Here is a 25,168-nt window from a genome sequence, read left to right on the forward strand (position 1 = left end):
CTGAAACAGGCTGATGGGGAAGATGATGTTTGAGGAGTCGCCTAGCATGCCTGCAATGCCGAACTCAGGGGCGAAACCCAAAGGGGATGACATCAAATCCCTATTAGGGTTGCAGGTTAAGGAAAAACGCACCTAGGAATTTCAAGCAGAAGTCCACCCATCGCCTTCCATGGCAGCCCATTTGGATGCTGCAATTACGAAGCAAGACCTACTGGGCATGCTCACTACCCTAAAGCAAGACCTCAGGACGGAGATAAAAGCCACAAAGCAGACCCTGGTCAAATCGATTTTGGAGGTGAATTTGCACTTGCTGGGACTGGAATCTCAAATAAGTGTCGTGGAGAATATGGTATGCGAACAGATGCATGACCACGCTGAGCTAACTAACATGGTAGTAGGAATCGAAGAACAACTGCAGATGATTTGGGCCAAAAAGGATCTAGAAAACAGATCAAGAAGAAACAACATCTGTATATGTGAAATCCCCCGGCAAGTACATGACCAGGAGTTAGCAGAATGTATGCGAGACCTGTTTCGGTCTTTATTGGACCTCTCAGATTCTGTAGAGCTATTAATGGACAGAACGTACAGAGTCTACTCTTCGCCCATTATCATAACGCATAACATGGTGTTCACCTTTTCCCTTACTTTCTCTGGTAGTTGTTCTTTTTTTGTCATTTTGATGCACGATTCGGCACCCCACTCTTTTACTTTTATAGTTTGAAAAGAGGTACCCTTGTTTCTCTTACCAAACAACAACACTTTTGCCTGGGAGTATCATGACTCAAAATCATTGAGGGTTGTAAAGTGCTTTTATTTTCTTACAGATGCGAAGCAAACAGCTGTGCATTGTAAGACTTTATTTGAAATATTGCTGACCCTGATATTAACAGGAGTCGATAGCAAATTCAAAGTTGAGAAAACACAAGTTAAAGGAGGATGACTTATTAAAGTACTTATTTAAAGTACAAAATAATTAATTTGCTTTTTCTTGCTGTGTTAGGGATTTTGAAAGTGCAAACCCAACTCACAAGCAGTGGAGCGCTGTCCTAAAAGAGGGAGACAAAGATGCAACCAGTGAAGGATGAAGGACCACGCAGGGCAGGTGCTTGATGGTCAATATGCTTAATCCCGCTTTATGGCCCTTACATGGTTTGGGTATGTTTTACTGAAATCTTTTTAATCGCGGCAAACTGACCGAAAATTAATTTGCTCGGGTCCCAATTTAAATGCACATGTGTTTTTTTGTTGTACCCCGCCTCCAATTTTAAGGAAGCAGGGGACACCCCTGCGCCTCCCAAACTGCTAAATATCAAATATGGGGCGCGGTGGACACCCCCGCAACCCCTCCTCTCCATAGCTGGTATTTAGCAATACATGCAACCAAATTGCCCCGAAGGCCAAATTACACATGCAAAATTCGACCAAATTGGTCATTAGGTCAATTGTTTTAGGTCAAAAAGGCTAATGCTGCTTCCATGGCCGTTGGTTTTAATTGTGGCTACGAGAACGTGCGTGTGAGTATGTGTGTTTGTGCAGAACGTCTCAGGTGGGAAATGCACGTTAATAGGCTGGGGCCGCATTTGAGGTAGGGCATGCAATGGTCAGATTGATGTTCACTGAGGGGCAGGGCATCAAATACCCTAGGGTGACAAAAATCCTTGCACTGGAGCGGGGACTCAGTCCGTCCTAAACAGTGATCAGTCAGCTGTTGTTCAAAGAGCAGGGTCGTCAGCTCTTCTCTAAAAAGCAGAAGTGAGGGGTAAGGCAGGTGCGAGTGGCTGTGCTGTTGGCAAGTCCTACAAGCATAGCATGCGGATGCTTGTTTGCGGGTTATCGTCTTTGTTCAGTTTTTTGTTTTGAAGATGGCAACAGCGTGAGATGGTGAGTTTTTCTGTCAGAGAGGATGGAAAACTGTTCGTCATGGCCTTTAAATTGATGTAGGTTATCTAAAGATAATGCAGAGTTTAGGGGAAGCAAGTGGAGCAACAGTTTGTTGAGCGGCTTTGACGGGAGTGCAGAGTATAGGTAGGGATACTTTAAAGAGGCCCTTATTGCCAACTAAGTTGGAGGGAACCAAAGCTTACACAACTGTTCCAGAACATGCAATAGGAATAAAGGGTTTGATTTTGTGGAGCGCTGGTGCCAGGCTCTTTGCTTTTTCTTTGGGATTGTGTCTTGAATGGCAGTCGACAGCCGACCGCTGCTTTCCAAGCCTTGTTCCCCCCCCCCCAAACCCCTGGATGGTGGCATCTTTTGGAAGGCCTTTTGGCGACTACCTTGGCACCCTCAACTACCTTGGCACCCTTGAGAAGTGTCCTGCATGCTGCAGCATAACATACATATCAAAGGACTCTGAACATGCGACCACATTACCCAGAACCTCATCGAACTGCACTGGCTCTCACTGGAAGCCTGTATCATCTTCAAAACCTGCTGCACCATCTACAAAGCTGTAACTCTGAACTCCCAAGCTACCTCACTGAGAAGCTCAGCGTCTCTGGAGTCCTACGATCCGCCAGAAGTAAGACGTGCAAGTTTGCACTACGTCCGTGCAGGAAAGAGAGAACCAGAAGAAAGGGCTTTTCTGTCTACACCTCTGTCTTGACACTGGAACCATAGCCCACCCCTCCCCCGCCCCGTCAACATCAAACTCGCTTCGACAGTTCAAGAAGGGGCTCAAGACCTTCCTCTTCAAAGAATGGCTCCTCCCTAACACCCAATTCCACACACCCGCCACTCTCAGCCTTACCCAAGACTGGGTGATCTGCTCCCCACTGTTTCCTCCCCCGGTTGCTTGTTGACCCTTACTGCCAAATTGCCTGCTCCTTTCTTTCTCTACTTCCCTCACTGTGTTCTTCCTGCTATGACTGTAAAGTGCTATTTTGCTTCCCATAAATACATCTGCGCTCAATAAATACCCAATAATAATAATAATGATGATGATGAAAGAGAGGGATTTGGCATGGGGGTAGAAAGGAGGTGTGAAGCTTTTTTATGCCCAGATATTTCTGACAACCACGTCTTAACTGGGGCTTGCTTGGAGGGTTCCCCAGGAGGATGAAGTTTGCCTTTGTAGGGCTCAGAGTTACAAGAAAATGCTTAACACCTAGGCTTTGACTTTGGAGAAGCAGGGTTTTACTTTGTGTATGTCACCACCATTAGATGTCCTCTTGCGGTAAGAATCTGTTGCATTTTGGACAACGTCAAAAACAAATTAAAGGGGGTCACTGGTATTGAGGGTGTTGCCCATCTGCAACTATAAGGACACGATACACATTTAGACATTAACTGGTCGTCATAAATAAATTGTTTTGTTTTATGCTGGAGAACACAAAATGCTGACTTAAAGACATACTAGAGAGTCAGCGAACAGGAAACTGCTGTCAACTTGAGTAATGCGCCATCTTGTTTCAGATGATGTTTAGCCTAGGTCATCCAAGCTGGAGAGACAGGAATATTATCTAAAATGGAGTCCAAGGCTAGATTGTAATTAATCATAAGCACAGATACCTCAGTACGCTGGGCATTTCTGATGGCAATACAAATGCCAGGCAGATTGAGTTTTTGGGACTCCCCTCAGGTGTGCACCAACATCTGACAGAGCCCTTGATTGGAGCATGTAGGTTCACAGACATTGTTAAAAGTAACTGAAGGAACACAAACCTATTTTCAAAAACATACCCAACCTTTTTCTATTGCACAAGCAATTAGTAAAAGAAGAGAATCCTCTTGGATCAAACACAAGCAGGCTTTACAGACTGGATTATCAGTTTGTGGTATGTGTATGCCGCCAGAAAGCTACAGCTATGTTGAGTCTGGGCAAATTGTTGAGTGGATGCCTGTTAAATGGAGTAACATGTTCAAAAAGGTAGCACTTCATGCGGGTAAGCCAGCAGCACACAGAGGCAATACGTTGCCATTTCTTGGCCTCGCGCAATCTAAGAACAGAGGGAAGCTTGAACTCTGGCGCTCTCTATGCACACTCATGTGGAAAGGTCGCCATTCTGCAAGCCACCTTTTACATGCGCTGCACGCTGTCCACTGCTAGAACACCAGCACATTTCAAGGTGCCTCATGACTTCCCCTCGCAATTACTCTACCTGTGGTGCATGACTACTGGCCCGTTGGCGTGGTCACACCGGATGGATGACCCAAACGCCATCAACCTCTCAGCTGCATGCCCCTCCACACTAACACGCTCAAATTCTGAACTGCAACACGCATATCAACTAAGCTACCACCCATGGTTAGCAATTAAACGCTCCTCCAAACAGACACAATATACATTAGAATGCTACACACCTCTCCAAACATCCTCACACTACGAGCCCATGAGGCTCCCCTCTGAACACAGGTGCCTCCATTGCTCTTGACATGAACCACCTAGAAAAACACCCACATACAGTAGCCGGGCACTTTCAAACTTGATGCATCAACACAACAGCAACGCTATCTTGCGTGTGCCCTCTTTCCCAGCTAATTAAATCCGCCCCCTCTGCCCCACACTCTTTCAGATCTACCAGGATTCCAAGATACCATGAAAACACCAGGGATGGAGACATAAATCCCAGTAACATCACGTACATGTTATTTATTTTCCTTGGCCTACTATTTACACTTTGGGAATCTATTAAAAAACGCATCTAATGCCTATTGTAATAGTCGTAGCTAAACAAGAAAAGTGCCATAGGCAGCAGGCCTGAAGTACAGTGCCACGTTGTGTCGTCTTCACTGAGCAAATGATGTTTCATAGTGTTATTGAGTTTGAGGGGCATGTGTCATATTAATAGGCTCTCGTTTGAGGTAAGGTATCCATACAAGCAGCGTGCTGTTACCACAGTTATGAAGGCAATCCTTTGGAAGTGTACATTAGCAGCCTAATTGCAGGAGAATTTGAATAACACGCATACAATTTCTGCAAATTAGAGCTCATCTGACACAGAACACTAGATTCTGACAGTTCCCGCAACTAACTGTGGAAGCGCCAACGTCCAACGGTCCCTCCCACCATCTCGCAACCATACTTGCCAAAGAGAGCAGCGTGACTCACCCAGCACGTATTTTGAGCATGCCGCTGAAGAGCTCCGGTGAGTTCGAGATGATCCAGCCTACGTGGATGACCAGCTCCTGCTGCAGCACGGCCTCGCGCTCATCGTGGGGGCTGCACTTGTTGTAGATGATATCCTTAATCACGCCAGGGGACAAGGGATTCGAAATCACCGCCTCTTCGTGGCCAAATACACCAAGGGTCACCTAGCAATGCGGAGGTAGACAATGAATTCCGGTAGGCAAACCAACACGCAGCTGACGCAAATGATTTATTAATACGCCATAACGATCACAGCAAGCAAAGGGTGAGGAAAGCCCCAGAAGGAGGCCTGACAACATAGGGTCATTCATCTTTGCCACTGCCGTTTACATAGAAAAAAGACGATGAATACTAATGAGCTTACTAATATATACCGCTAATTATAGTAGCTTGGCTGTTTTCTTTTCAGCTGACTGTCAATTTGGCCGGCTCATACTTATAATATGTCCCACGGGGAGAGGCGCTATCTGGATGACATGAGTGAGCCAAGAGCGGGGGATAACACCGTCAGATTGGCTCATTCCCAACTGTAAGTAGGACCTTCTACATCTCATCACACTTTGATAGAAAATGGATGAGAGTCTTCTGATATCAGGTTTCCTTAAAAGATGTATAAATAACAATACTGCCACCCAACGCCAGTGTTAAGGTAAAGTATGGGAAATTAGATGGAGCTCAGCAATCACCAAACTGTTTCACTTCACGTGATGTACAGGTGAAGGGAGTGGGTGAAGTCAACCAGTGATGTGCAGCCAACCGAAGAGAAAACATGCTCCAGGGATGCCAACCAACTAAAGGAAACAGAAAGCAGGGCTACCACCAAACCACCTTCCCGAACACCTCGTCATCAGGAATTCAAACTGGAGTACTTTTTTGAGACAGTGATGCAAATCAGTTCACTATTCTAGCAGCTCCCTGTTTCGACGCTCACATTGCCGCCAATGCGAGCGACACACAGTCCAATTGTGTTTCTTTTAGCAGCTGTGTGCACATTCCTAAGGCATCTAATGCAAGATTGTACAATGTACACTTCGTGAGTGTAAACAGATGACAACAAATTCAAGGGCCTGCATTGAATTCATTCCATATATGATATATGAATTAAAATATTTGTAAAAATAAACGGGGATCCTAGCTCAAGGCAATAGAGGTCCTGAGCCAAGATATAGGCTCCGTGAAGTGAATTAGATTTCCTGCTTATGGATCCAACCGCATGCTCTGCCTGTTGGCGGCAGTCAAGGTGGTCCAACGTCTGGTCAAAAACCATGCAAAATGATCAGGCCAGGTGTTTGGTGGTACCGCTGCTCGTGGCCAATGGTTCTTCCATGCCATACTAACTCCAGCCCAGACAAAACCACAGACCAAGCAAACTACACTCAGCAGGTCTGACATGTCTTCCACTCTGGATGAGCTCGTGAACTGCGACAGTCTCATCTCCTGCCCATGCGGACATTCCAGTCACCGCCGCACATCCATACACGCATCCTTCTACTTCATCTGCCCCTCTTGCAGTGGGAAATACCCTCCCAAAAACCTCAACTACTTGCCTGCCCCTATTTGTAGCCTCAAAGTCTAAATTGTTTGGGCGCTTTCTAAATGCAAACTGACGGTGCTTCCCCTGCAGTGGCTTGGAGTGAAAGACCCATTTCTCATCCCCATCTATGCAGCAGAACTGATTTCAGAACATATCCTAAATCAAAAGCAGCTCATTAGAGTGTCTGAAATGGCGTTTCAGACGCACAAAGCGCCTATTGCCCATAATAATTCTTAAATGTAAAGAAAGGTCTCCGAAAATAAAGTACAGACTCACCTGTTTCCCCTGAACTAAAACATTTGTGATAGATGGCGCAAGGCTGTCCACTAGTTTACCTAACAGACTGGCAGCGAAACGCACCACAGACCTAAGGGCAGAAAAAGAGCAATGCCAGCAGCTGTTAAATCCTGGCAGAAGCACAGCACCCGAGCCCCCACCAGCATACATGTCCTGCCTCAGACTCTCGCAATGTGTTTCAATGCATGCAGTACTGGTGCACAGGGACTAGGCCACCAGAGACGCTTTCTGGAATGTCCAGAGGAAATGCATTACTAGACAAATACACACCAGGCAATAGGAAAGCACCTGCACTGTATGCGTGGCCTATTCTGCCGAGTCTTGCATTGGGCACCAAGTCTCTTAATAGGCTAGCATAGTGCGTTTATTTTAGACAGTTCACTTTTTTTGCTGATATATATTAAATACACTGCAGTGTCAAATTTCATTTTTCTGAAACCATAATCACACTCCTTGTTACAGAGCATCTTTGCCACTTCCTTGTGGCTATGGAACATATACACAACCCACAAATATCAATTTTTGAAAAAGACAGTGCACAAAATGAAGTAAAACGCACTGATGAAAATGCTAATTATAAGTTACTCACCATAGTGACTAACGTACTCTTAGTCCATAGTCCCCTTTCCTCCATAGTGTATGGGCGTCCCTTCCAAGGGACGGGAGACAGTACCTTTTTCACCAGAAAAAAACCTTCTTCCCCTTTAAATTTAGAGGCATGCGGGAGCATGCCCCAGGGTGCATGCGCTGCCCTGACTCCGCCCTCCAGCGCCACACCTCAGTCGCCACACCTCAGTCCCCATTGACTCGTCGACAATAGATTTAACATTGCCTAGTGACAGCAGTATTATTGGGGGGGAGGTTGGTGGGACGTATGGAGGAAAGGGGACTATGGACTAAGAGTACGTTAGTCACTACGGTGAGTAACTTATAATTACTCTTACGTCCCGTCCCATTTCCTCCATACTGTATGGGCGATTACAACTGATTGTAGCCTGAGGGTGGAGAGGAAACTCTCCTTAAGCAAATAGGTTCCTGAGAACCGCCTGTCCGAAAGCCGCATCAGATCTAGAGCCAGCATCCAAACAGTAATGCTTGCAGAACGATGAGGGAGCGGCCCAAGTGGCTGCCCTGCTTATGACTTGCCAAGGGTCATGGCTCTGGAAGGAAATGGCCGTTGCCTTGGCCCTGACTGCGTGGGCATGCATGTTGGCCGGGAGCGGCTTGTGCTGGGCCCTCGTACACTTCCTTGATGGCAGAGACCATAGAGGGGGATATGGAGGCCTTAGAGGCCTGAAGGCCTGGCCTCAAGCCTCCGAACGTGACAAACAAAGCATCCGACTTGCGGAAGCCGTTGATCCTGTTCAAGTAGAATTTTAGGGCACGCCTGACATCCAGGTAGTGCAGCACTCTCTGTGCTTCGTCCTTGGGATCGGGAAAGAATGTAGGAAGGACTATTTCTTCGTTCAAGTGAAATGCAGATGGAACCTTGGGCAAAAATGAAAGGTGCGTCCACATGACTACCTTGTCTCTGTGAAAGGTGGTATATGGTTCAGAGACGACCAGCGCCTGGATCTCGTTGACTCTGCGAGCCGAGTTAAGGCTGACTAGTAAGGCCGTCTTGATGGTGACCAGCCTAATGTCCACGGACGCCATTGGCTCGAATGGTTTGTGTGCCAGGGCGCCCAAGCCTATGTTAAGGTCCCACACAGGGTACGGTCTCTTGATGGGCGGGTAGAGCCTAGCAAGACCAGTCAGATGTTTCTTGACGATAGGGTTGGAGGAGGAAAAATGCCTTCCTCCGAGTTCCTGTAAACCCCAATGGCTGCAAGGTATGTATGGCAGGTGTCCACCTGTACGCCCGAATGAGCGACGTGCGCCGAAAAGGAGAGCATGTCGTCCATATTGCAGGCCAAGGGGTCAATTCTCTTGGAGTCTGCCCACTGGCAGAATCTGGTCCATTTGCTTTTGTACTGGGCCCTGGTGGCTTTGCTCCTGGTGCCCTGTATGATCTCCAGATTGGCCTGTGAGAGGCTAAGGTGCCGAAGCATTACCTGCTCATGTACCATGCTATGAGGGCTAGTTTCCCTGGTGCGGGGTGGATGATTCTGCCCCCTGCTGTACCAGAAGATGTGCTGGGCCCGTTGGAAGGTGTATCGGGGGCACCTCCGAGAAGCTGAGTAGCTCCGAAAACCATGGCCTGGCCGGCCACCATGGAGAATTATGAGGAGTCGGTGAGACTCCTTGATCTTGCAAATTACCCTGTGCATCAGTGGAGTAGGTGGAAAAGCGTAGGCCTTCATCCCGGTCCACTGGAGGTGAAATGCATCGCCCAGAGAATCGGGGCCCTGACCCTGCCAGGATGCAAACTGGGGGCACTTCTTGTTGTGCCAGGTGGCAAAGAGATACACTCGGGGGTTACCCCACCTGTTGAAGAGCTCCTGAATAACAAGGTAGTTTAGCTGCCACTCGTAATTGTCTGCTCCCAGCCTGCTGAGCCTGGCCACCTTCAGATGGGATTTCCCCCGGAGGTGGACTGCCGAGAGGTAAATATTGTTTTCCAGGGCCCATTCCCACATGCTGATCGCCAGTCTGCACAGAGGAGAGGATCTGGTGCCTCACTGGTTGTTGATGTAGTACATGCTGGTCGAGTTGTCTGTCTGGATGAGGACAACCTTTCCCTTGAGGAGTGTTAGGAATGCTCTGAGCGCTAGCCAGATGGCGTTCAGCTCCAACCAATTGATGTGGTATTCCTGCTCCTGTCTAGTCCAGGTGCTCCCCAGTCCTCAAGCGAGGAGTCTGTGGTGATGGTGGCCTGCGGAGAGGGCGGCCGAAAGGGCTTGCCTCTCTGTAGGTTGCAGTCTATGGACCACCAAGTTAGGTCCGGGTGGAGAGATGGAGGAACGTTGATGATCTCGGATTGCGAGCCCCGTTCCTGATTCCATGAGGCCGCAAAGTGCAGCTGAATCCTTCTCATCCTTAGTCTCTTGTGCGGCACGGCTAACAGGACAGTCGCCAGTAGATCGAGGAGATGTTGGTAACACCATGCCGAGGTCCCCTCTCTGCTGAGGAAGTGGCCGGTGGCCCTCTTGATGGCTGAGATGTTGTCCTCCAATGGGAAAACACTCTCGGAGCACGTGTCCCAAATGAGTCCCAGGAATGTCAGAGTCTGCGTGGGCTGCAGCTGTGACTTCTTGAGTTTGAGAGAGAGGCCCAGGTCGTGCAGTGTGTTCATGAGGGTGTGGGAAGAGTGGCAAAACGCTTCCGGAGATGTAGCCCTGACGAGCCAGTCATCGAGGTATGGGTAGATGTGGAGGCCCTACGCTCTGAGGAGGGCCGCCACAGCGTTCATGAGTCTGGTAATGACCCTGGGGGCCTAGTTGAGGCCAAATAGAAGGACTTTGTATTGGAAATGGTAGCCCATGATCCTGAAGGAACAAGTTACTGACCTGTGACTGTTGTTCTCCAGCATGGGTCTGGCATGGATTCACATGCTCATGAATATTCCCCGTCATCAGGCCGGGATTCCTCGGTATAGAAAAAAAATCAGTATCAGTTTCGTTTCTGATCTGTCTTTCTTAGTAGTAACCAATCACTGGTCTCTGGGTCATACGGCCCCCAGCCAATGACTGCCCTCTCCCTAAGCCCCGCCTCTGGCAGCCATCCTCAGATTTGGTAGCATGTAAAATGGCAGTATGACCAAGTGAAGAGCCGCAGAGGGGTAGGCGGGAGGGTTCGCATGTGAATCCATGCCAGACCCATGCTGGAGAACAACAGTTACAGGTAAGTAACTTGTTCCTTCTCCAGCATGGGGTCTGGCATGGATTCACATGCTCATGAATAAGAGAATACATAGCAGTACACACATGCACAACCACGGGAGGTGTCAAGGCTCAACATTAAGCAATACAACAACTCAACATTAAGCATCTCTTACATCCTCACCAGGCTCACCTTAGGCGAACAGGTTGCGCAGCACTGCTTGGCCGACCCTGGACTCCTCCCTGGAATCCCGATCGACGCAGTAGAATCTTGTGAAGGTGTGCGTCGACCTCCACGTCGCAGCCCTGCCGATGTCTAGCAGGGGCACACCAGACAGGAACGCCCTGGTAGCAGCGATCGCTCTGGTCGAATGGGCTCTCGGATGGCCGGGCAGCGGTCGGTTTGCCAACCGGTGACAGTGCATGATGCAGCCGGAGAGCCATCTGGAAATGGAAGTCTTCGAGAGAGCCTTCCCTTGATTCACAGTCCCAAAGTTCACAAACAGCTGTGACGTCTTCCGAAAACTCTTCGTGCGGTCCACGTAGAACTTCAGCGCTCTAGCTACATCCAGCGTGTGCAAAGTCCTCTCGGCCGGCGACGAAAAGAAAACTGGCAACACCAAGGGCTCGTTGAGGTGGAAGTCCGACAGCACCTTGGGCATAAAGTAGGGGTGCGTCCTCAGCACCACCCTCGTGTCATGAAAAGTCAAGTATGGAGGCTTGCAAGATAGGGCCTGGATCTCTCCCACTCGTCGTGCCGAGGTGATGGTCACGAGGAAAGCGGTCTTCCATGAGAGGAACTTCAGAGGCGCCGAATGCATAGGCTCGAATGGGGCCCCCATGAGCCTGGTCAGCACCACATTAAGCTCCCACGCCGGGGCAGGAGCCTTCACCGGCGGGAATGGTCGGAATAGTCCCTTCATGAATTCTTTCACCAGGCGATGAGACCACAAGGACGCCCGTCCCGTAGTCCTGGTATATCGGGAGATTGCAGCCAGATGTATTTTGATGGAGGCGTGAGCCAGTCCAGCTTTGGCCAGCGACAGTAGGTACGGCAGTACCTGAGGGGCCGTAATCCGCAGAGGGTTAATCTTCTGTGCACGGCACCAGACAGAGAACCTCTTCCATTTATGTCCGTAGCACTTGAGAGTTGAGGATGCCCTGGCCTTTGCAAGAACCTCTCTGCAGTCGGCCGGGATGTCGTACCCTCCAAACTCTAGTGCTGCAGGTGCCAGGCCTGCAAGTTCAGCGACTCCGGGTTGTGTTGAAGAATGGCGCCTCCTTCTCTGGAGAGAAGGTCTGCGTCCGTCGGCAGCTTGACTGGTGTGGACGTTGACAAGTCCAGAAGGTCCGGGAACCAGATCTGTCTCGGCCACGCCGGGGCGACGAGGATCATCGTGCACCGGGACCTCTTGAGCTGGTTGATGAGCCGGAGCAGCAACGGCAGCGGAGGGAATGCATAAAGAAATAGGCCGTCCCAGGGGAACGAGAAAGCATAGCCCATGCTCCTCGGCTGGGGGAACCTGCTGGCGAACCTCCGGCACTTGGAATTCGTCACTGTCGCGAAGAGATCGATTTGGGGTTCGCCCCATCATCGGAAGAGTCGATCTACTTGATCCTGGCATAGTTCCCACTCGTGGCACGAGCGCAGCTCCCTGCTGAGTGAGTCGGCAATCGTGTTTTTTATTCCTGCCAGATGAAGAGGTACCAGAAACATCCGTTGGGTGACGGCCCAATGCCACAGATCCTGGGCTTCCTTGGATAGGGCCGGGGACCTGGTTCCGCCCTGCTTCCGGATGTAGAACATCGTGGTGGTGTTGTTGTCGGTGAAGATCCTCACCACCTTGCCCTTGAGGGACGGAAGAAAGGACCTGAGGGCCCAGAACACTGCGCGGAGCTCCAAAATGTTGATGTGGAGTGACTTCTCCTCCGGGAGCCAAAGGCCTCTCGCGTGAAGATCTCCGGAGTGCGCTCCCCAACCTTCCAGGGAGGCATCCGTCGTCACCGTCACCTGGTGAGCTGGGATCTGAAAGTCTGTGCCCGCCGACAGATGGGAGCGGGTACCCCACCACCGGATCGCCTGACGGAACGTCTCGTTGAGAGGGATCCTGTCCTCGAAGCTGCCCGTCGACTGGACCCAGCGGGCGCCGAGGAACTCTTGTAAGGGGCGCATCCGAAGCCTGCAAAGGCGCACCAGATAAATGCAGGAGGACATCATCCCGAGGAGGGACTTGATAGATCTTACCCTGGCCATGTCCGTGGCCAGCAGACGCTGCACCTTGCCCAGAATGGTCCTGGTCCTTTCCTCCGACGGCAAGGCCAGCCGCGCCACTGTGTCGAGCTTGGCTCCCAGAAACAGGGCTACTTGCGACGGAACCAGGTGAGATTTTGGAAAGTTGATGGAGAATCCCAGCTCTGTGAGCAGCTGGACGGTCTTCGCAGTGTGCTCCACGGCGAGTTCCCTCGTCCTTGCCCGCATGAGCCAGTCGTCCAGGTAGGGGTAGACGTGGATCCCTTGTAGGCGCAGCCGCGCCGCCACCGGTGCGAGGCACTTGGTGAACACCCTGGGTGCCGACTTCAATCCGAACGGGAGGGCCTTAAACTGGAAGGGCCGCCCTTGGACCACGAAACTGAGGAACTTTCGGTGTCTGTTTAGAAAGAGGATGTGGAAGTACGCATCCTCCAAGTCCAAAGACGACAGGAAATCACCCTCCTCCAGCTGTCCCAGCATGTGCTGGAGGGTGACCATACAGAACTTCTGCGCCTTGATGTACTTGTTCAGTCGTCGTAGGTCCAGGATGGGGCGCCATCCTCCTGTCTTCTTTTTTACGAGGAAGTACCTTGAGTAAACTCCGGAGCCCCGAAGCCTCATTGGGACGAGCTCGATGGCACCCTTCTTGAGCATCGCCCTTACTTCCAACAGTAGTTGAGGGATGTGATTTTCCTTCCTGGCCACGGGTGGAACGCGAGGGCACTTCTTCTGAAACTCGAGGGCGTGCCCTTGGGCCAGGGCGTCCAGCACCCAACGGTCGGTGGAGATGGACTCCCACATGCTGACGAACCTCGCCAGCCGGCCTCCCACCGGGGTGCTTCGGCGGGGGCCCGACCCCACGGTCGGTTCAATCTTGTTTGGAGGCCGCCTTGCCTCCTTGACCTCCCTGTCGACGACGGGCACCACCTGACTTGCCGCGTCCCCTGTAGGCTTCCTGGGACGAAGATCTTGCCGCTTGGCAGTACGTGGAGGAGCCACTGCCGGATCCCTTGGAGGCACCTTGTCTGCCTCCGGAGCTCCGAAAGGACGATCGTCGTTGTTGGAGCACTCCCAGTGCCCGGGCAGTCTCTGTGTGTCTTGATGGCCTGAAGGGACTCATCAACCGCCTTCCCAAACAGGATGTTCCCGTCGAAGGGCATGTCCAAAACCTTGGTTTGTACGTCCTGGCGGAAATCCGTGGCCTTGAGCCATCCTCGTCGTCTCAAGCAAACGCCGTTGCCCAACTGACGGAAACCGGTGTCGGCGATGTCCGTTGCCACCGTGATGGCCTGGTCCGAAGCAATCTCACCCTCCTGTAGGATTTCAAGGGCCTCAGCCCTTTTGGCGTCCGGAAGGAAGTCTAACAGAGGGGCGATTTTGAACCACAACTCCCTGTCATAGCAGGCTACGATAGCCAGGGCGTTGACCGCCTTGATAGTCGTCGCTGCGGATGAGATGATCCGTCGTCCCATCATGTCCAACTTCCTGCCCTCGCCGTCCGGCGGGGAAGTTGATGTCGAGGCCGATGCCCCCCCAGCTTTCTTCTTTGTCGCCGCCGAGACGACCGAATCCGGGGTAGGTTGTGCCAGAAGGCACAAGGGGGCAGCGTCGGTTCAATCTTGTTTGGAGGCCGCCTTGCCTCCTTGACCTCCCTGTCGACGACGGGCACCACCTGACTTGCCGCGTCCCCTGTAGGCTTCCTGGGACGAAGATCTTGCCGCTTGGCAGTACGTGGAGGAGCCACTGCCGGATCCCTTGGAGGCACCTTGTCTGCCTCCGGAGCTCCGAAAGGACGATCGTCGTTGTTGGAGCACTCCCAGTGCCCAGGCAGTCTCTGTGTCTGTCTTGATGGCCTGAAGGGACTCATCAACCGCCTTCCCAAACAGGATGTTCCCGTCGAAGGGCATGTCCAAAACCTTGGTTTGTACGTCCTGGCGGAAATCCGTGGCCTTGAGCCATCCTCGTCGTCTCAAGCAAACGCCGTTGCCCAACTGACGGAAACCAGTGTCGGCGATGTCCGTTGCCACCGTGATGGCCTGGTCCGAAGCAATCTCACCCTCCTGTAGGATTTCAAGGGCCTCAGCCCTTTTGGCGTCCGGAAGGAAGTCTAACAGAGGGGTGATTTTGAACCACAACTACCTGTCATAGCAGGCTACGATAGCCAGGGCGTTGGCCGCCTTGATAGTCGTCGCTGCGGATGAGATGATCCGTCGTCCCATCATGTCCAACTTCCTGCCCTCGCCGTCCGGCGGGGAAGTTGATGTCGAGGCCGATGCCCCCCCCAGCTTTCTTCTTTGTCGCCGCCGAGACGACCGAATCCGGGGTAGGTTGTGCCAGAAGGCACAAGGGGGCAGCGTCGGGGACCCGGTACTTCTTCTCGTACCGGTCCCTCTTTGCCGGCGCCGTGGCAGGGTTCTTGAGGGGGGCGAGCCCCTCATCCCAGATGTCATCAAGAAGCGGTACGGCGAGGACCGTCTTCCTTTTAGCCTCGCGTCGTTGGTAAAGGAACCCTTCTTTCTTCTTCTCTTCTGGGCAGAGCTGGAAAAGCTCGGATGCCCTGGAAATCATGGCATGAAAGGATCCAATGTCGTCGGGCGGGGACGCCCGAGCAGGGGGCGACGGGGGACACGTCCCGTCGTCGCCCCCGTCTGTATCTGTCGTAGCCGTGTCCGTGTCTGTATCATCCCCCTGGGTAGTAGACCGGGGGGAAGGCAGAGCAGGCCGCAGAGGTGGGAGAGGTGGCGTAGGATGTGTCCTCCTCCTCCTCTTATGCGGTGGACTCTCTGAAGTTCCTGGCTCCGGTTCCCCCGTCGGGTCTGGCTCAGGTACCTCCATCGGGGGAAGGGGCAACCTTGTCCTTATCTCAGAGCATAAGGACTGAATCGCTGACAAAATGACTGCCGAAGTGTCCTGCGGCACCGGAAACGAAGGGTGCGAGGGCTCTTGAGGAGCCTCGTCGGCGACACCGTCGCTCTCGTCGTCGCCCTCGTCGGGATCCCTCTCGATGGGCTGGACCTCTTCCATGACTTCGAAGAGCTCTTCTTCAGAGGTCGTGTCCGTATCCATGATGGCCACCAGCCCCTCCCCCACCTTTTCCAACGAGGACTTCGTGGGGGTCTTCTCAATGGGCCTGAAAGACGACTCCCTCCGCGGTGGCAGGGAGACTCTGGGTCCTGAGGGCGCCTCCACTGGTGTAGCCTCCACAGGCTGAGCCAGGGCCGCGGCGACATCCTCAATCGAGGTCTTAGCAGGGTGAATTAAGGCCATCGTCACCTTCTGGACGCCTGGGGCCTTCACCTTGGGGGGAGGGTCCGAGCCTCGCTCCCCCTCTGCCGGAATCTTCGAGATCGACCGGGGCCTCTCCAGAAGCTTCGCCGGGTTCTCGGACTTTCTCTTACCCGAGCCAGAGCGTTGGCTCGTGGTTGATGGCGCCGGGGACGATGCGCCCTGCCTGGCAGCCAAGGAGCCCGACCGTTCGGCGCACTCGGTGCCCGCGGACTCGCGGTGCTTAGCCTTTTGTTGGGCCCCCGTCGCCAGGGCGCCCTCACAGGACTTAGAAGACCACTCGGACTTCTTTTTCTTCTTCTCGCCTGACGGGCTCTTCTCTTCCAGCCAGTTGGCGAGACAGAGGTGGCGATCCTTCATGGTCCGCTCCGACATGTTCCCACAAAACGCACAGTCCTTCTCCGTGTGCGTCTTGTCCTCATGGAGACAGTAGAGGCATAACGAATGCTCGTCCTCCTTGAAAACATTCTGAAGCTGGCATCCAGGGCAGGTCCTGAACAGCTTCCCGGGCGTCGAGCTTCCTTTCTCCTGGGCCATGTCCGGGGTAGGTCTCGGAACTTCTGGAATCCTCCAAAAGCGTAACTCGATGAAAACTTCACCCTTGAGGGGCGTAGAAAACTCCGAAACGGATCCCCATTGATCAGATGTAGAACCGGTGGAGCTTGAGGCTCTATTTATCCGAAAAAATGAGAAAAATCTCCTGAAAAAGCGCGAAAACGCAGCAAAAGCTCGAGAGCTACAGCACGAGGACTCCCAACACTTGAACGTGCAGTAAAAATCGGAGGATGGCTGCCAGAGGCGGGGCTTAGGGAGAGGGCAGTCATTGGCTGGGGGCAGTAGGACCCAGAGACCAGTGATTGGTTACTAGTAAGAAAGACAGATCAGAAACAAAACTGATACTGATTTTTTTTCTATACCAAGGATTCCAGGCCTGACAACGGGGAATATTCATGAGCATGTGAATCCATGCCAGACCCCATGCTGGAGAACCGTAGGAAAGAATGATGGGGCTGCCAAATCGGGACGTGTAGGCAGCCCATCTGTTAATCTCCTCTCCTTTTAAGAGAGGGCACTCTAGGAAGGTTATCACTCCAGTGTACAACGAATAGGCACAAGATAAGACTCACTGACCTTGTCTTCGGAAGCAGCTTGATGAAATAGAGAAGTTCACCTGATACACTCTGTACACACCAATTGTATTGGCAATAACAGAATGCGCCAGGGAAACCCTCGTGGGGAAAAAAAACCTGTGATGCTAGAGATCGTAGGTTACTGTGAACTGGAGGGTGGCTGGTGATGGTATTCCGGTTCCCTTCAAGACGTGGAATGGGAAGTTAAGTTGTCCTATATCCCACGGGTTTGGTTCTAAATGACATATGGAGAGAGAGGTTAATATCCGCTGCTGATAACAGAACCTCTAAGTGGATGAATAGGCAATGTACCTCTCCTTTCAATGATGGTAGTCTGGTTAAGGAGATGGGAGGCTAAGTTTTGAAGAAATGATTCCAGGTAAGAGCCTGGACAAAGAAACAGAAACAAAGATTTGAAGAGATAGTAGAATCGAAAGAAAACGTTAGTGGGGGTCTTCGGAATTCTAATGTACCAGGTAAGAGATTTCTTCAAGGGTCTTCTTGTCGCGGTCATGGGCGTTTCCGCAAATGATTTGCAGGGTATGCTGGAAGTTGAAGTCTGATATACATTTGTTAAACGTACCTTCGGAGAGAAAAAGAAATCGTTAGCCCTGAATGGGTTTCCCTACCACTGACTAAGCTGAGAGGGAGGACGTACTAATCTGTGGTCTCGATTTGCTAATGCTCCGGTGTTCAAATCCTTCGTGGAGCAAGTGAACGTGTCGCGCTGGAGGAAGGATTTCTTGCCGAGATGAAGAGAAACCAAAAGGCTGAAGAGGGTTAAGAGTTTGAAGCAAGGAGTAGAAGTAAGTACAAAACGAGCGGTAACTTACGAAGCGCGACCACTAAGCACAGTAGCAACGCACCGCGGCATCTGTTCAGTGTACGGATGTACTGCTTCCTGAATTAGGGGAGGAGTCAAGCCTGTTTCAGACGGCAAGACTAGACCAACACTCAAAACTATAGACGCCATCTTGCGAGAGGGAAAACGAACCCATGGCAAACGCCGCCAACGATGCCAAAGAGATCATCTCTGCATACCCTTCGTGACAGTATGCCCCCTACTAAGGGAAGTGCAACCGGGCTTCCCCGGGTGACGCCTGTAAAAGTCACAAACCAGATGCGGGGCATGGACCGCAGAAGCCGGTTCCCAGGACCGTTCTGCTGGGGAATAACCCTTCCAATCAATCAGAAATTGGAGAACCCCTCCCTCGCTGATACCGGGCGTCACATATTCCAGATACCTCATATTCCGGGCCAGTATCAGTGAGTACCGGAGGGGGCATTCCAACCGGTAAACAATGGTATTGACTTCTGATGTCAGGTTTCAATTGGGATACATGAAAGGTGGGATGGATGTGATTCCATGACTGTGGCAGACACAGCATAAAAGCAGCTGGACCTTTCTGGTCCAATACAGTAAAAGGTCCGTAAAATTTGGGAGAAAGTTTAGAAGGAACAAGCCGTTTGGGAAGGAATTTGCTAGCTAGCCACACTTGATCCCCTACATGAATCAAAGGAGCAGGAATTCGATGTTTATCTGCCTGTCTCTTGCTCCTGATTTGTGCTTCCAATAAGGCTTTGTGGGCTTTATGATGACCTTATTTGATGGTATCCACCAATCTTTCCAAACTAGGAAAGAGAGAAGACAACGGTGTTGTAGTGGGGAATACCGAAGGATGAAATCCGTATGTGCTATAGAAAGGGCTGGCTCTGGTAGCAGAATGAGCTGCGTTGTTATATGCGAATTCAGCTAATGGCAGTAATTCCTTCCAGTTGTCTTGGGCCGCCGAGATGTAACACCGTAGGTATCCTTCTAAGTTCTGATTTAGACGTTCAGTTTGCCCATTCGTCTGCGGATGATAGCCAGAGCTCAGGGCGCGGGAGATGCCCAATGTGGCACAGAGATGACGCCAGTACCGGGAGGTGTATTGAGCACCACGATCAGAAATGATCGTCTCTGGAAGTCCATGCAGCGAAAATATACGTTCCAGGAATATATGCGTCATTTGAGCTGCCGTAGGCACCGAAGGTAGAGGAATGAAGTGTGCCATTTTAGTGAGTGAATCTACGGTTACCATTACAGCGGTACAACCGTCTAAAATGGGTAGATCCACTATGAAATCTGTGGAGATCTTTTGCCAGGGTTTAGTAGGGAGTTGCATTTGAACTAGTTCTCCTACGGGTGGAGTACAAGGGGATTCAGTTTGAAGACATGTCGTGCAGGACGAGATGTAATCTTGAACGTCTTTTCTCAATGAAGGTCACCAGAAATGTTGTAAAATCAACTAAAAGGTATTCGAAAATCCTCTATGTCCGGCTGCTCGTGAATCATGACAAAGTTGTAATACTTCTTTCCTGAGTTCTTCATTTGGAATAAACATTCTTTCTTCTTTGAAAAGTAAACCTTTACTGTGAGTTAGGTTATACTCTGAAAGTAGTTCCTGCAATGATGAGACTGTTAATCCTTGAACACAAGTTTCCACCTGTGTAGGAAGTTATGAACAACAGAGATAAAAACCGCTTTGGGAAACATGGGTTCAGAATTGAAAACCGTCTTCTCCAATGGTTCTCTTCGAGACAACGCATCTGCCTTCAAATTCATTCTACCAGCGATGAATGTGAATATGATGCGGAAAGGTGAAAAGAAGTGAGCCTATCGGGCTTGACGACTATTGTACGTTTGTGCATATTGCAATGTTCGGAGGTTGTGATGATCAGTTCTCACTTCAATCGGATGTTGAGCCCCCAAGAGAAGGTGGTGCCACTCCTCGAATGCACGATTTATAGCAAGTAGCTCTTTTTCTAATACCGTGTAGTTGACCTCTGCTGGAGTTAAAGTTTTTGACAGATAGGCCACCGGTCTCTCTCTGTTCTTTGTATCTGGTCGAAGGAGAATTGCACCTATTGCATAATGTGAAGCATCAGATTCTACAATGAACCTCAGATTTTGGTCTGGAACTGCTAGAACCGGAGCTTTAGTGAACTGGTTCTTCAGGGAGTCAAAGGACTCCTGGGTCTGGGAGGTCCATCGATAAGGAACTCCCTTCTTAAGAAGGTGTGTTAAAGGCAAGGTGAGAGATGAAAAATTAGGTATAAAACGCCTATAAAAAGTGGCGAAACCCAAGAATCTTTGGATCTCTTTGACTGATCGAGGTGATGGCCAATCGGTATTCGCAGAGACTTTGCCGGGTCCATAGAAATACCCTAATGAGAAAGGATATATCCCAGGTATGTGACAGAGGATTTGTGAAATTCACATTTTTCGATCTTGCACAACAGATGATTCTGTTCTAGGCGGTGTAAGACTTCTTGGACATGTAGTATCTGCTAAAGTGGAGGAAAATACTAGAATGTCATCCAGGTACACGATCACATAAAGCAGAGAGATATCTGCAAAAAAGTGGTCCATAAACCGTTGGAACACTGCTGGGTCATTTGCTAAGACAAAGGGCATGACACGGTACTGGTAATACCCAAATGGTGTTCTGAACGCCGTATTCCATTCGTCGCCAGCTTTAATCCTGATCAAATGATAAGCCCGGTAGGTCCAGTTTGGTATATATTTGGGCACCACAAACAGCTTCAAGGATGTCCGGGAACAGGGGCATCGGGTACCTGTCAGGGACTGTGATTTTGTTCAGTCCTCTGAAGTCAATGCAAGAGCGGAGTTCTGTGGTGTTCTTCTTCGGGATAAAGAACAATGAGGCTGCAGCTGGGGAGGTGGACTCTGTGACAAGTCCGTTCTGCAGATGTATGTGTAAGTAGTCTTTCAGAACTTCCTTTTCTCTCGCCGACAGGATATACATGCGTCCAAATGGTAATGGACTATCCGGAACCAATTCAATTGCGCAATCGTCCCTTCTATGAGGAGGGAGTTGAGAATATTCTGTCTGAGAAAATACCTCTTGGTATCGATGATATTCCGGTGGCAGAGCTGAGATCTGATTAAGCACTTTATTGTCAGTTCCATTGTCACTAGTCTCCAGAAACCCTGGGGACTGGACCCCTTTGTGTTCCATGCAATGTCGGACACACTGTTCAGATCCCAAGAAGAGAGTCCCAGCCGACCAGTTGATGTAAGGATTATGGGTCCTCAACCAAGTAAGTCCCAAAATGACCGGATAATGTGCTTTTCTGATGAGATCTAGAATCAGCGTTTCTTGATGCGATGAGAAAACCATGGTTAAGGAACACGTGTGGTCCTTGATGGGTCCCGAAGTTAAAACACTGCCATCCACACTCTCGACTGGGATGATCGTAGATTTGGCCGTTTTAGGAATCCCATGAGTTTGGGCCCATGAATCGTCAATGAAATTACCGGCAGTGCCACTTTCTATTAAGGCTGTTACTTTCTCTAGACGGAAATTATTCCAAGACAAAGAGACTTCTAGCGCTATCATGGTAGTCTCTAATGAAGAGGAAGAAATAGCATGAGTGTTATGCAGGGAACCTGAATGTGTACAAGGGCCCGAAACCGTGGTTCCCTTTACATTTGGGCACTGGCGTTTCCCGCCTTCCGAGATGGTATATTAGGGCATTCCTTGATCGTATGAGAATTAGCCCCACAATAGATACACAACCCCAAGGACTTCCATCTGGCCCGTTCTTCGGATGACAAAGGACCGCGGGCAAGTCCTAGTTGCATCGGTTCTTCCGATGAATTGGGTTTACTAAGAGGGAATACCCCTTCAGGGTGTTGTTTCGAAGAACGCCCCTTCTTTTTCTCATAATGCCTCCCTTGAAGACGGTAATCTAATTGCATGACTAAAGATATGAATTCAGACATGTTAAGAGGGCGTGGAACACATGACACTTCATCTTTTAGTTCCTCGGATAGCCCTCTTCTAAAGATAGTAATGAGGGCATCGTCAGCCCAGGCGGTGTCTGCAGCCAGTTGTTTAAATTTAGTGATGTAGGACAAAATGTCCTGGCTTCCTTGCTTGAAATCTAACAATCGCTCCTGGGATGAAACAGTAACCTCCTGTCTGCAGAACATGCTCTTCACGCTATTACAAAAGGCAGAGTAGGAATCTAGTATTGGATTGTTACTGGTGACTAATGGGGTTGCCCAGGCCATGCTGCCCTGTCATCTGTGATATCATATGCCCTACTTTATCACGGTCCGTTGGGCAAAAAGGCAGCCTTAAAGGCAAATTGGACCATGCAAGCCTCTAAAAACTCTCACCATATGAGGATTTCCATCAAAGCGTCCAAGAGGTAGGGGCCCTGGGGGGACTTCCGAAATCTGGGCAGAGAGACCTACTTGATGGCGTAAGGCTGCATTCTCCTGTTTTAATTGTTGCACTTCAGAAGAAAGTGCCTGCATGGCGTTGTCCAGCTGCTGGATTTGCTGATCCATTATTCCTGTAAGTCAGACACATAGTGCTTGTACCCACGGTTCCACACTGGATTGAGTCTGTGGTAACCTAGACAATCATTTTCTTTTTTTAGGCGTTGCTATCTGTTAATCTGTTACCTCCTCTCCTTTTAAGAGAGGGCACTCTATGAAGGTTATCACTTGGGTGTACAACGAATAGGCAAAAGATAAGACTCACTGACTCTGTCTTCGGAAGCAGCTTGATGAAATAGAGAAGTTCACCTGATATACTCTATACACGGCAATTGTATTGGCAATAAGAGAATGCGCCAAGGAAACCCTTGTGGGGAAAAAAACCTGTGATGCTGGAGATCGTAGGTTACTGTGAACTGGAGGGTGGCTGGTGATGGTATTCCGGTTCCCTTCAAGACGTGGAATGGGAAGTTAAGTTGTCATCTATGCCACGGGTTTGGTTCTAAATGACATATGGAGAGAGAGGTTAATATCCGCTGCCGATAACAGAACCTCTAAGTGGATGAATAGGCAACGTACCTCTCCTTTCAATGATGGTAGTCTGGTTAAGGAGATGGGAGGCTGAGTTTTGAAGAAATGATTCCAGGTAAGAGTCTGGAGAAAGAAACAGAAACAAAGATTTGAAGGGATAGTAGAATCGAAAGAAAACGTTAGTGGGGGTCTTCGGAATTCTAATGTACCAGGTAAGAGATTTCTTCAAGGGTCTTCCTGTCGCGGTCACGGGCGTTTCCGCGAATGATTTGCAGGGTATGCTGGAAGTTGAAGTCTGATATACGTTTGTCAAACGTACCTTCGGAGAGAAAAAGAAATCGTTAGCCCTGAATCGGTTTCCCTACCACTGACTAAGTTGAGAGGGGGGACGTACTAATCTGTGGTCTCGATTTGCTAATGCTCCGGTATTCGAATCCTTCGTGGAGCAAGTGAACGTGTCGCGCTGGAGGAAGGATTTCCTGCCGAGATGAAGAGAAATCAAAAGGCTGAAGAGGGTTAAGAGTTTGAAGCAAGGAGTAGAAGTAAGTACAGAACAAGCAGTGACTTACGAAGCGCGGCCACTAAGCACAGTAGCAACGCACCACAGCATCTGTTCGGTGTACGGATGTACTGCTTCCTGGATTAGGGGAGTAGTCAAGCCTGTTTCAGATTGCAAGACTACACCGACACTCGAAACTATAGACGCCATCTTGCAAGAGGGAAAACAAACCCATGGCAAACGCCGCCAACGATGCCAAAGAGACCATCTATGCATACCCTTCGTAACAATGCGTCCTTCAGGTCCAGGGAGCGCACACAGTCTCCCCTGTCAAATGTCTCCGCTATAAAAGCTGGCGTAACGATCTTGAATTTTTTCAGGGGTAGGGAGAGGTTAAGGGTGGAAAGGTCCAGCACAACTCTCAGGCCCACCTGATTCTTCTTCTGAATGGCGAAAATCCTGGAGTAGAAGCCAAAGCCTCGCTGGGAGGCTGGGACTTCCTCCACTGCCTGGCTCTCTACGAGCGACCGGATCTCCGCCAAAAGAGTTGTTGTCCCAACCTGTGGGAGTGGAGCGGCAGAGGGAGGAGAGGCTGGGATAAGAATGCGGTACGCCGTGGATACTACGGAGAGGATCCAGGGGTCTGCGATATTCTGGCACCAGAATTGTGCATGGAGAGCAAGCATGCCGCCACTGGAGACACGTGGACCCGAAGGGGCGTGTCATGCCTTCTTTCCCTCGAAGGCTGACGCTGAGGAGGGGGACTGGAAAAATCCCTTACCCCCCAACCCCCTTTTGTTGTTCGTGCCGGTTCTGAGATGGCGAGCAGTCCGGCTGCCTGGATCTGCATTCCTGGAAGCTGCGGTACCCTCCATATATACAACCCTTTTCCGAGCGCTTCTGAGATTGGGTGTATGATGTGGGCATGGTCTTTTTAAGAATGGATAAAGACTTCGCCGTTTATGAGCTGTTCTTCTTCTTGTCTAGCTCTTCGTCCGTAGAGGAGTGGAAGAGGTCACCCCCCCTCGAACGGTAGATCTAGAATGCGCTCCAGGACATCCGGGTTGAATTTCATTGCCTGGAGCCAGGATGTTCTCCTCATATCCATGGCAATGCAGATGGCACGGCCTGAGGTATCAATATGAGCTACTGTGGATTCCATGAGGTCATGCGCCAAGAGCTTGGCTTCCGCTAGCCCCGCCTTAAAGCGTGATTGGCACTGGGTGGGGAATTCTAGGAGAAAGTCTGCAATTTCCCACCATACACGTTGGTTGGCGGCAGTCAGCATGGCATCTGCGTTGGCCTGACGCATGTGCAAGAAGGCGTTGTAGTAGATATTTTTATCTTATGCCTCCAAGATATTCTCCTCCTTGCCTAGCAGCATCTCAGAGGAGGAGGCTGAGGACGACTGAGGCTTGGAGTATAGTGATGCCGCAGCGATCACCGAGGAGTGTGGCTGATGATGGGTCGAGAGCAAGAGTGTATCCCCCTCCAT

The 25,168-nt window shown here is 50.4% G+C and overlaps 1 protein-coding gene across 7 annotated transcripts in view; it reads right to left on the bottom strand.

Annotated features, from left to right (window-relative positions):
* Positions 1 to 25,168, bottom strand: part of PHKB (phosphorylase kinase regulatory subunit beta) — a 2,092,963-nt gene that overhangs the window by 221,157 nt on the left and 1,846,638 nt on the right. For 6 of the 7 annotated variants that reach the window (XM_069607056.1, XM_069607058.1, XM_069607055.1 and 3 more), the window contains one exon: positions 5,054 to 5,256. In XM_069607056.1, coding sequence (XP_069463157.1) covers positions 5,054 to 5,256 — 203 coding nt within the window. Of the gene's footprint in view, positions 1 to 5,053; positions 5,257 to 6,902; positions 6,994 to 25,168 lie in introns of all 7 variants that reach the window. The other variant, XM_069607053.1, reaches the window with a different exon arrangement.

Source organism: Ambystoma mexicanum, chromosome 1p (genome assembly GCF_040938575.1).
Source record: "Ambystoma mexicanum isolate Mex_15411 chromosome 1p, UKY_AmexF1_1, whole genome shotgun sequence".
In the NCBI taxonomy this organism is placed as follows: domain Eukaryota; kingdom Metazoa; phylum Chordata; class Amphibia; order Caudata; family Ambystomatidae; genus Ambystoma; species Ambystoma mexicanum.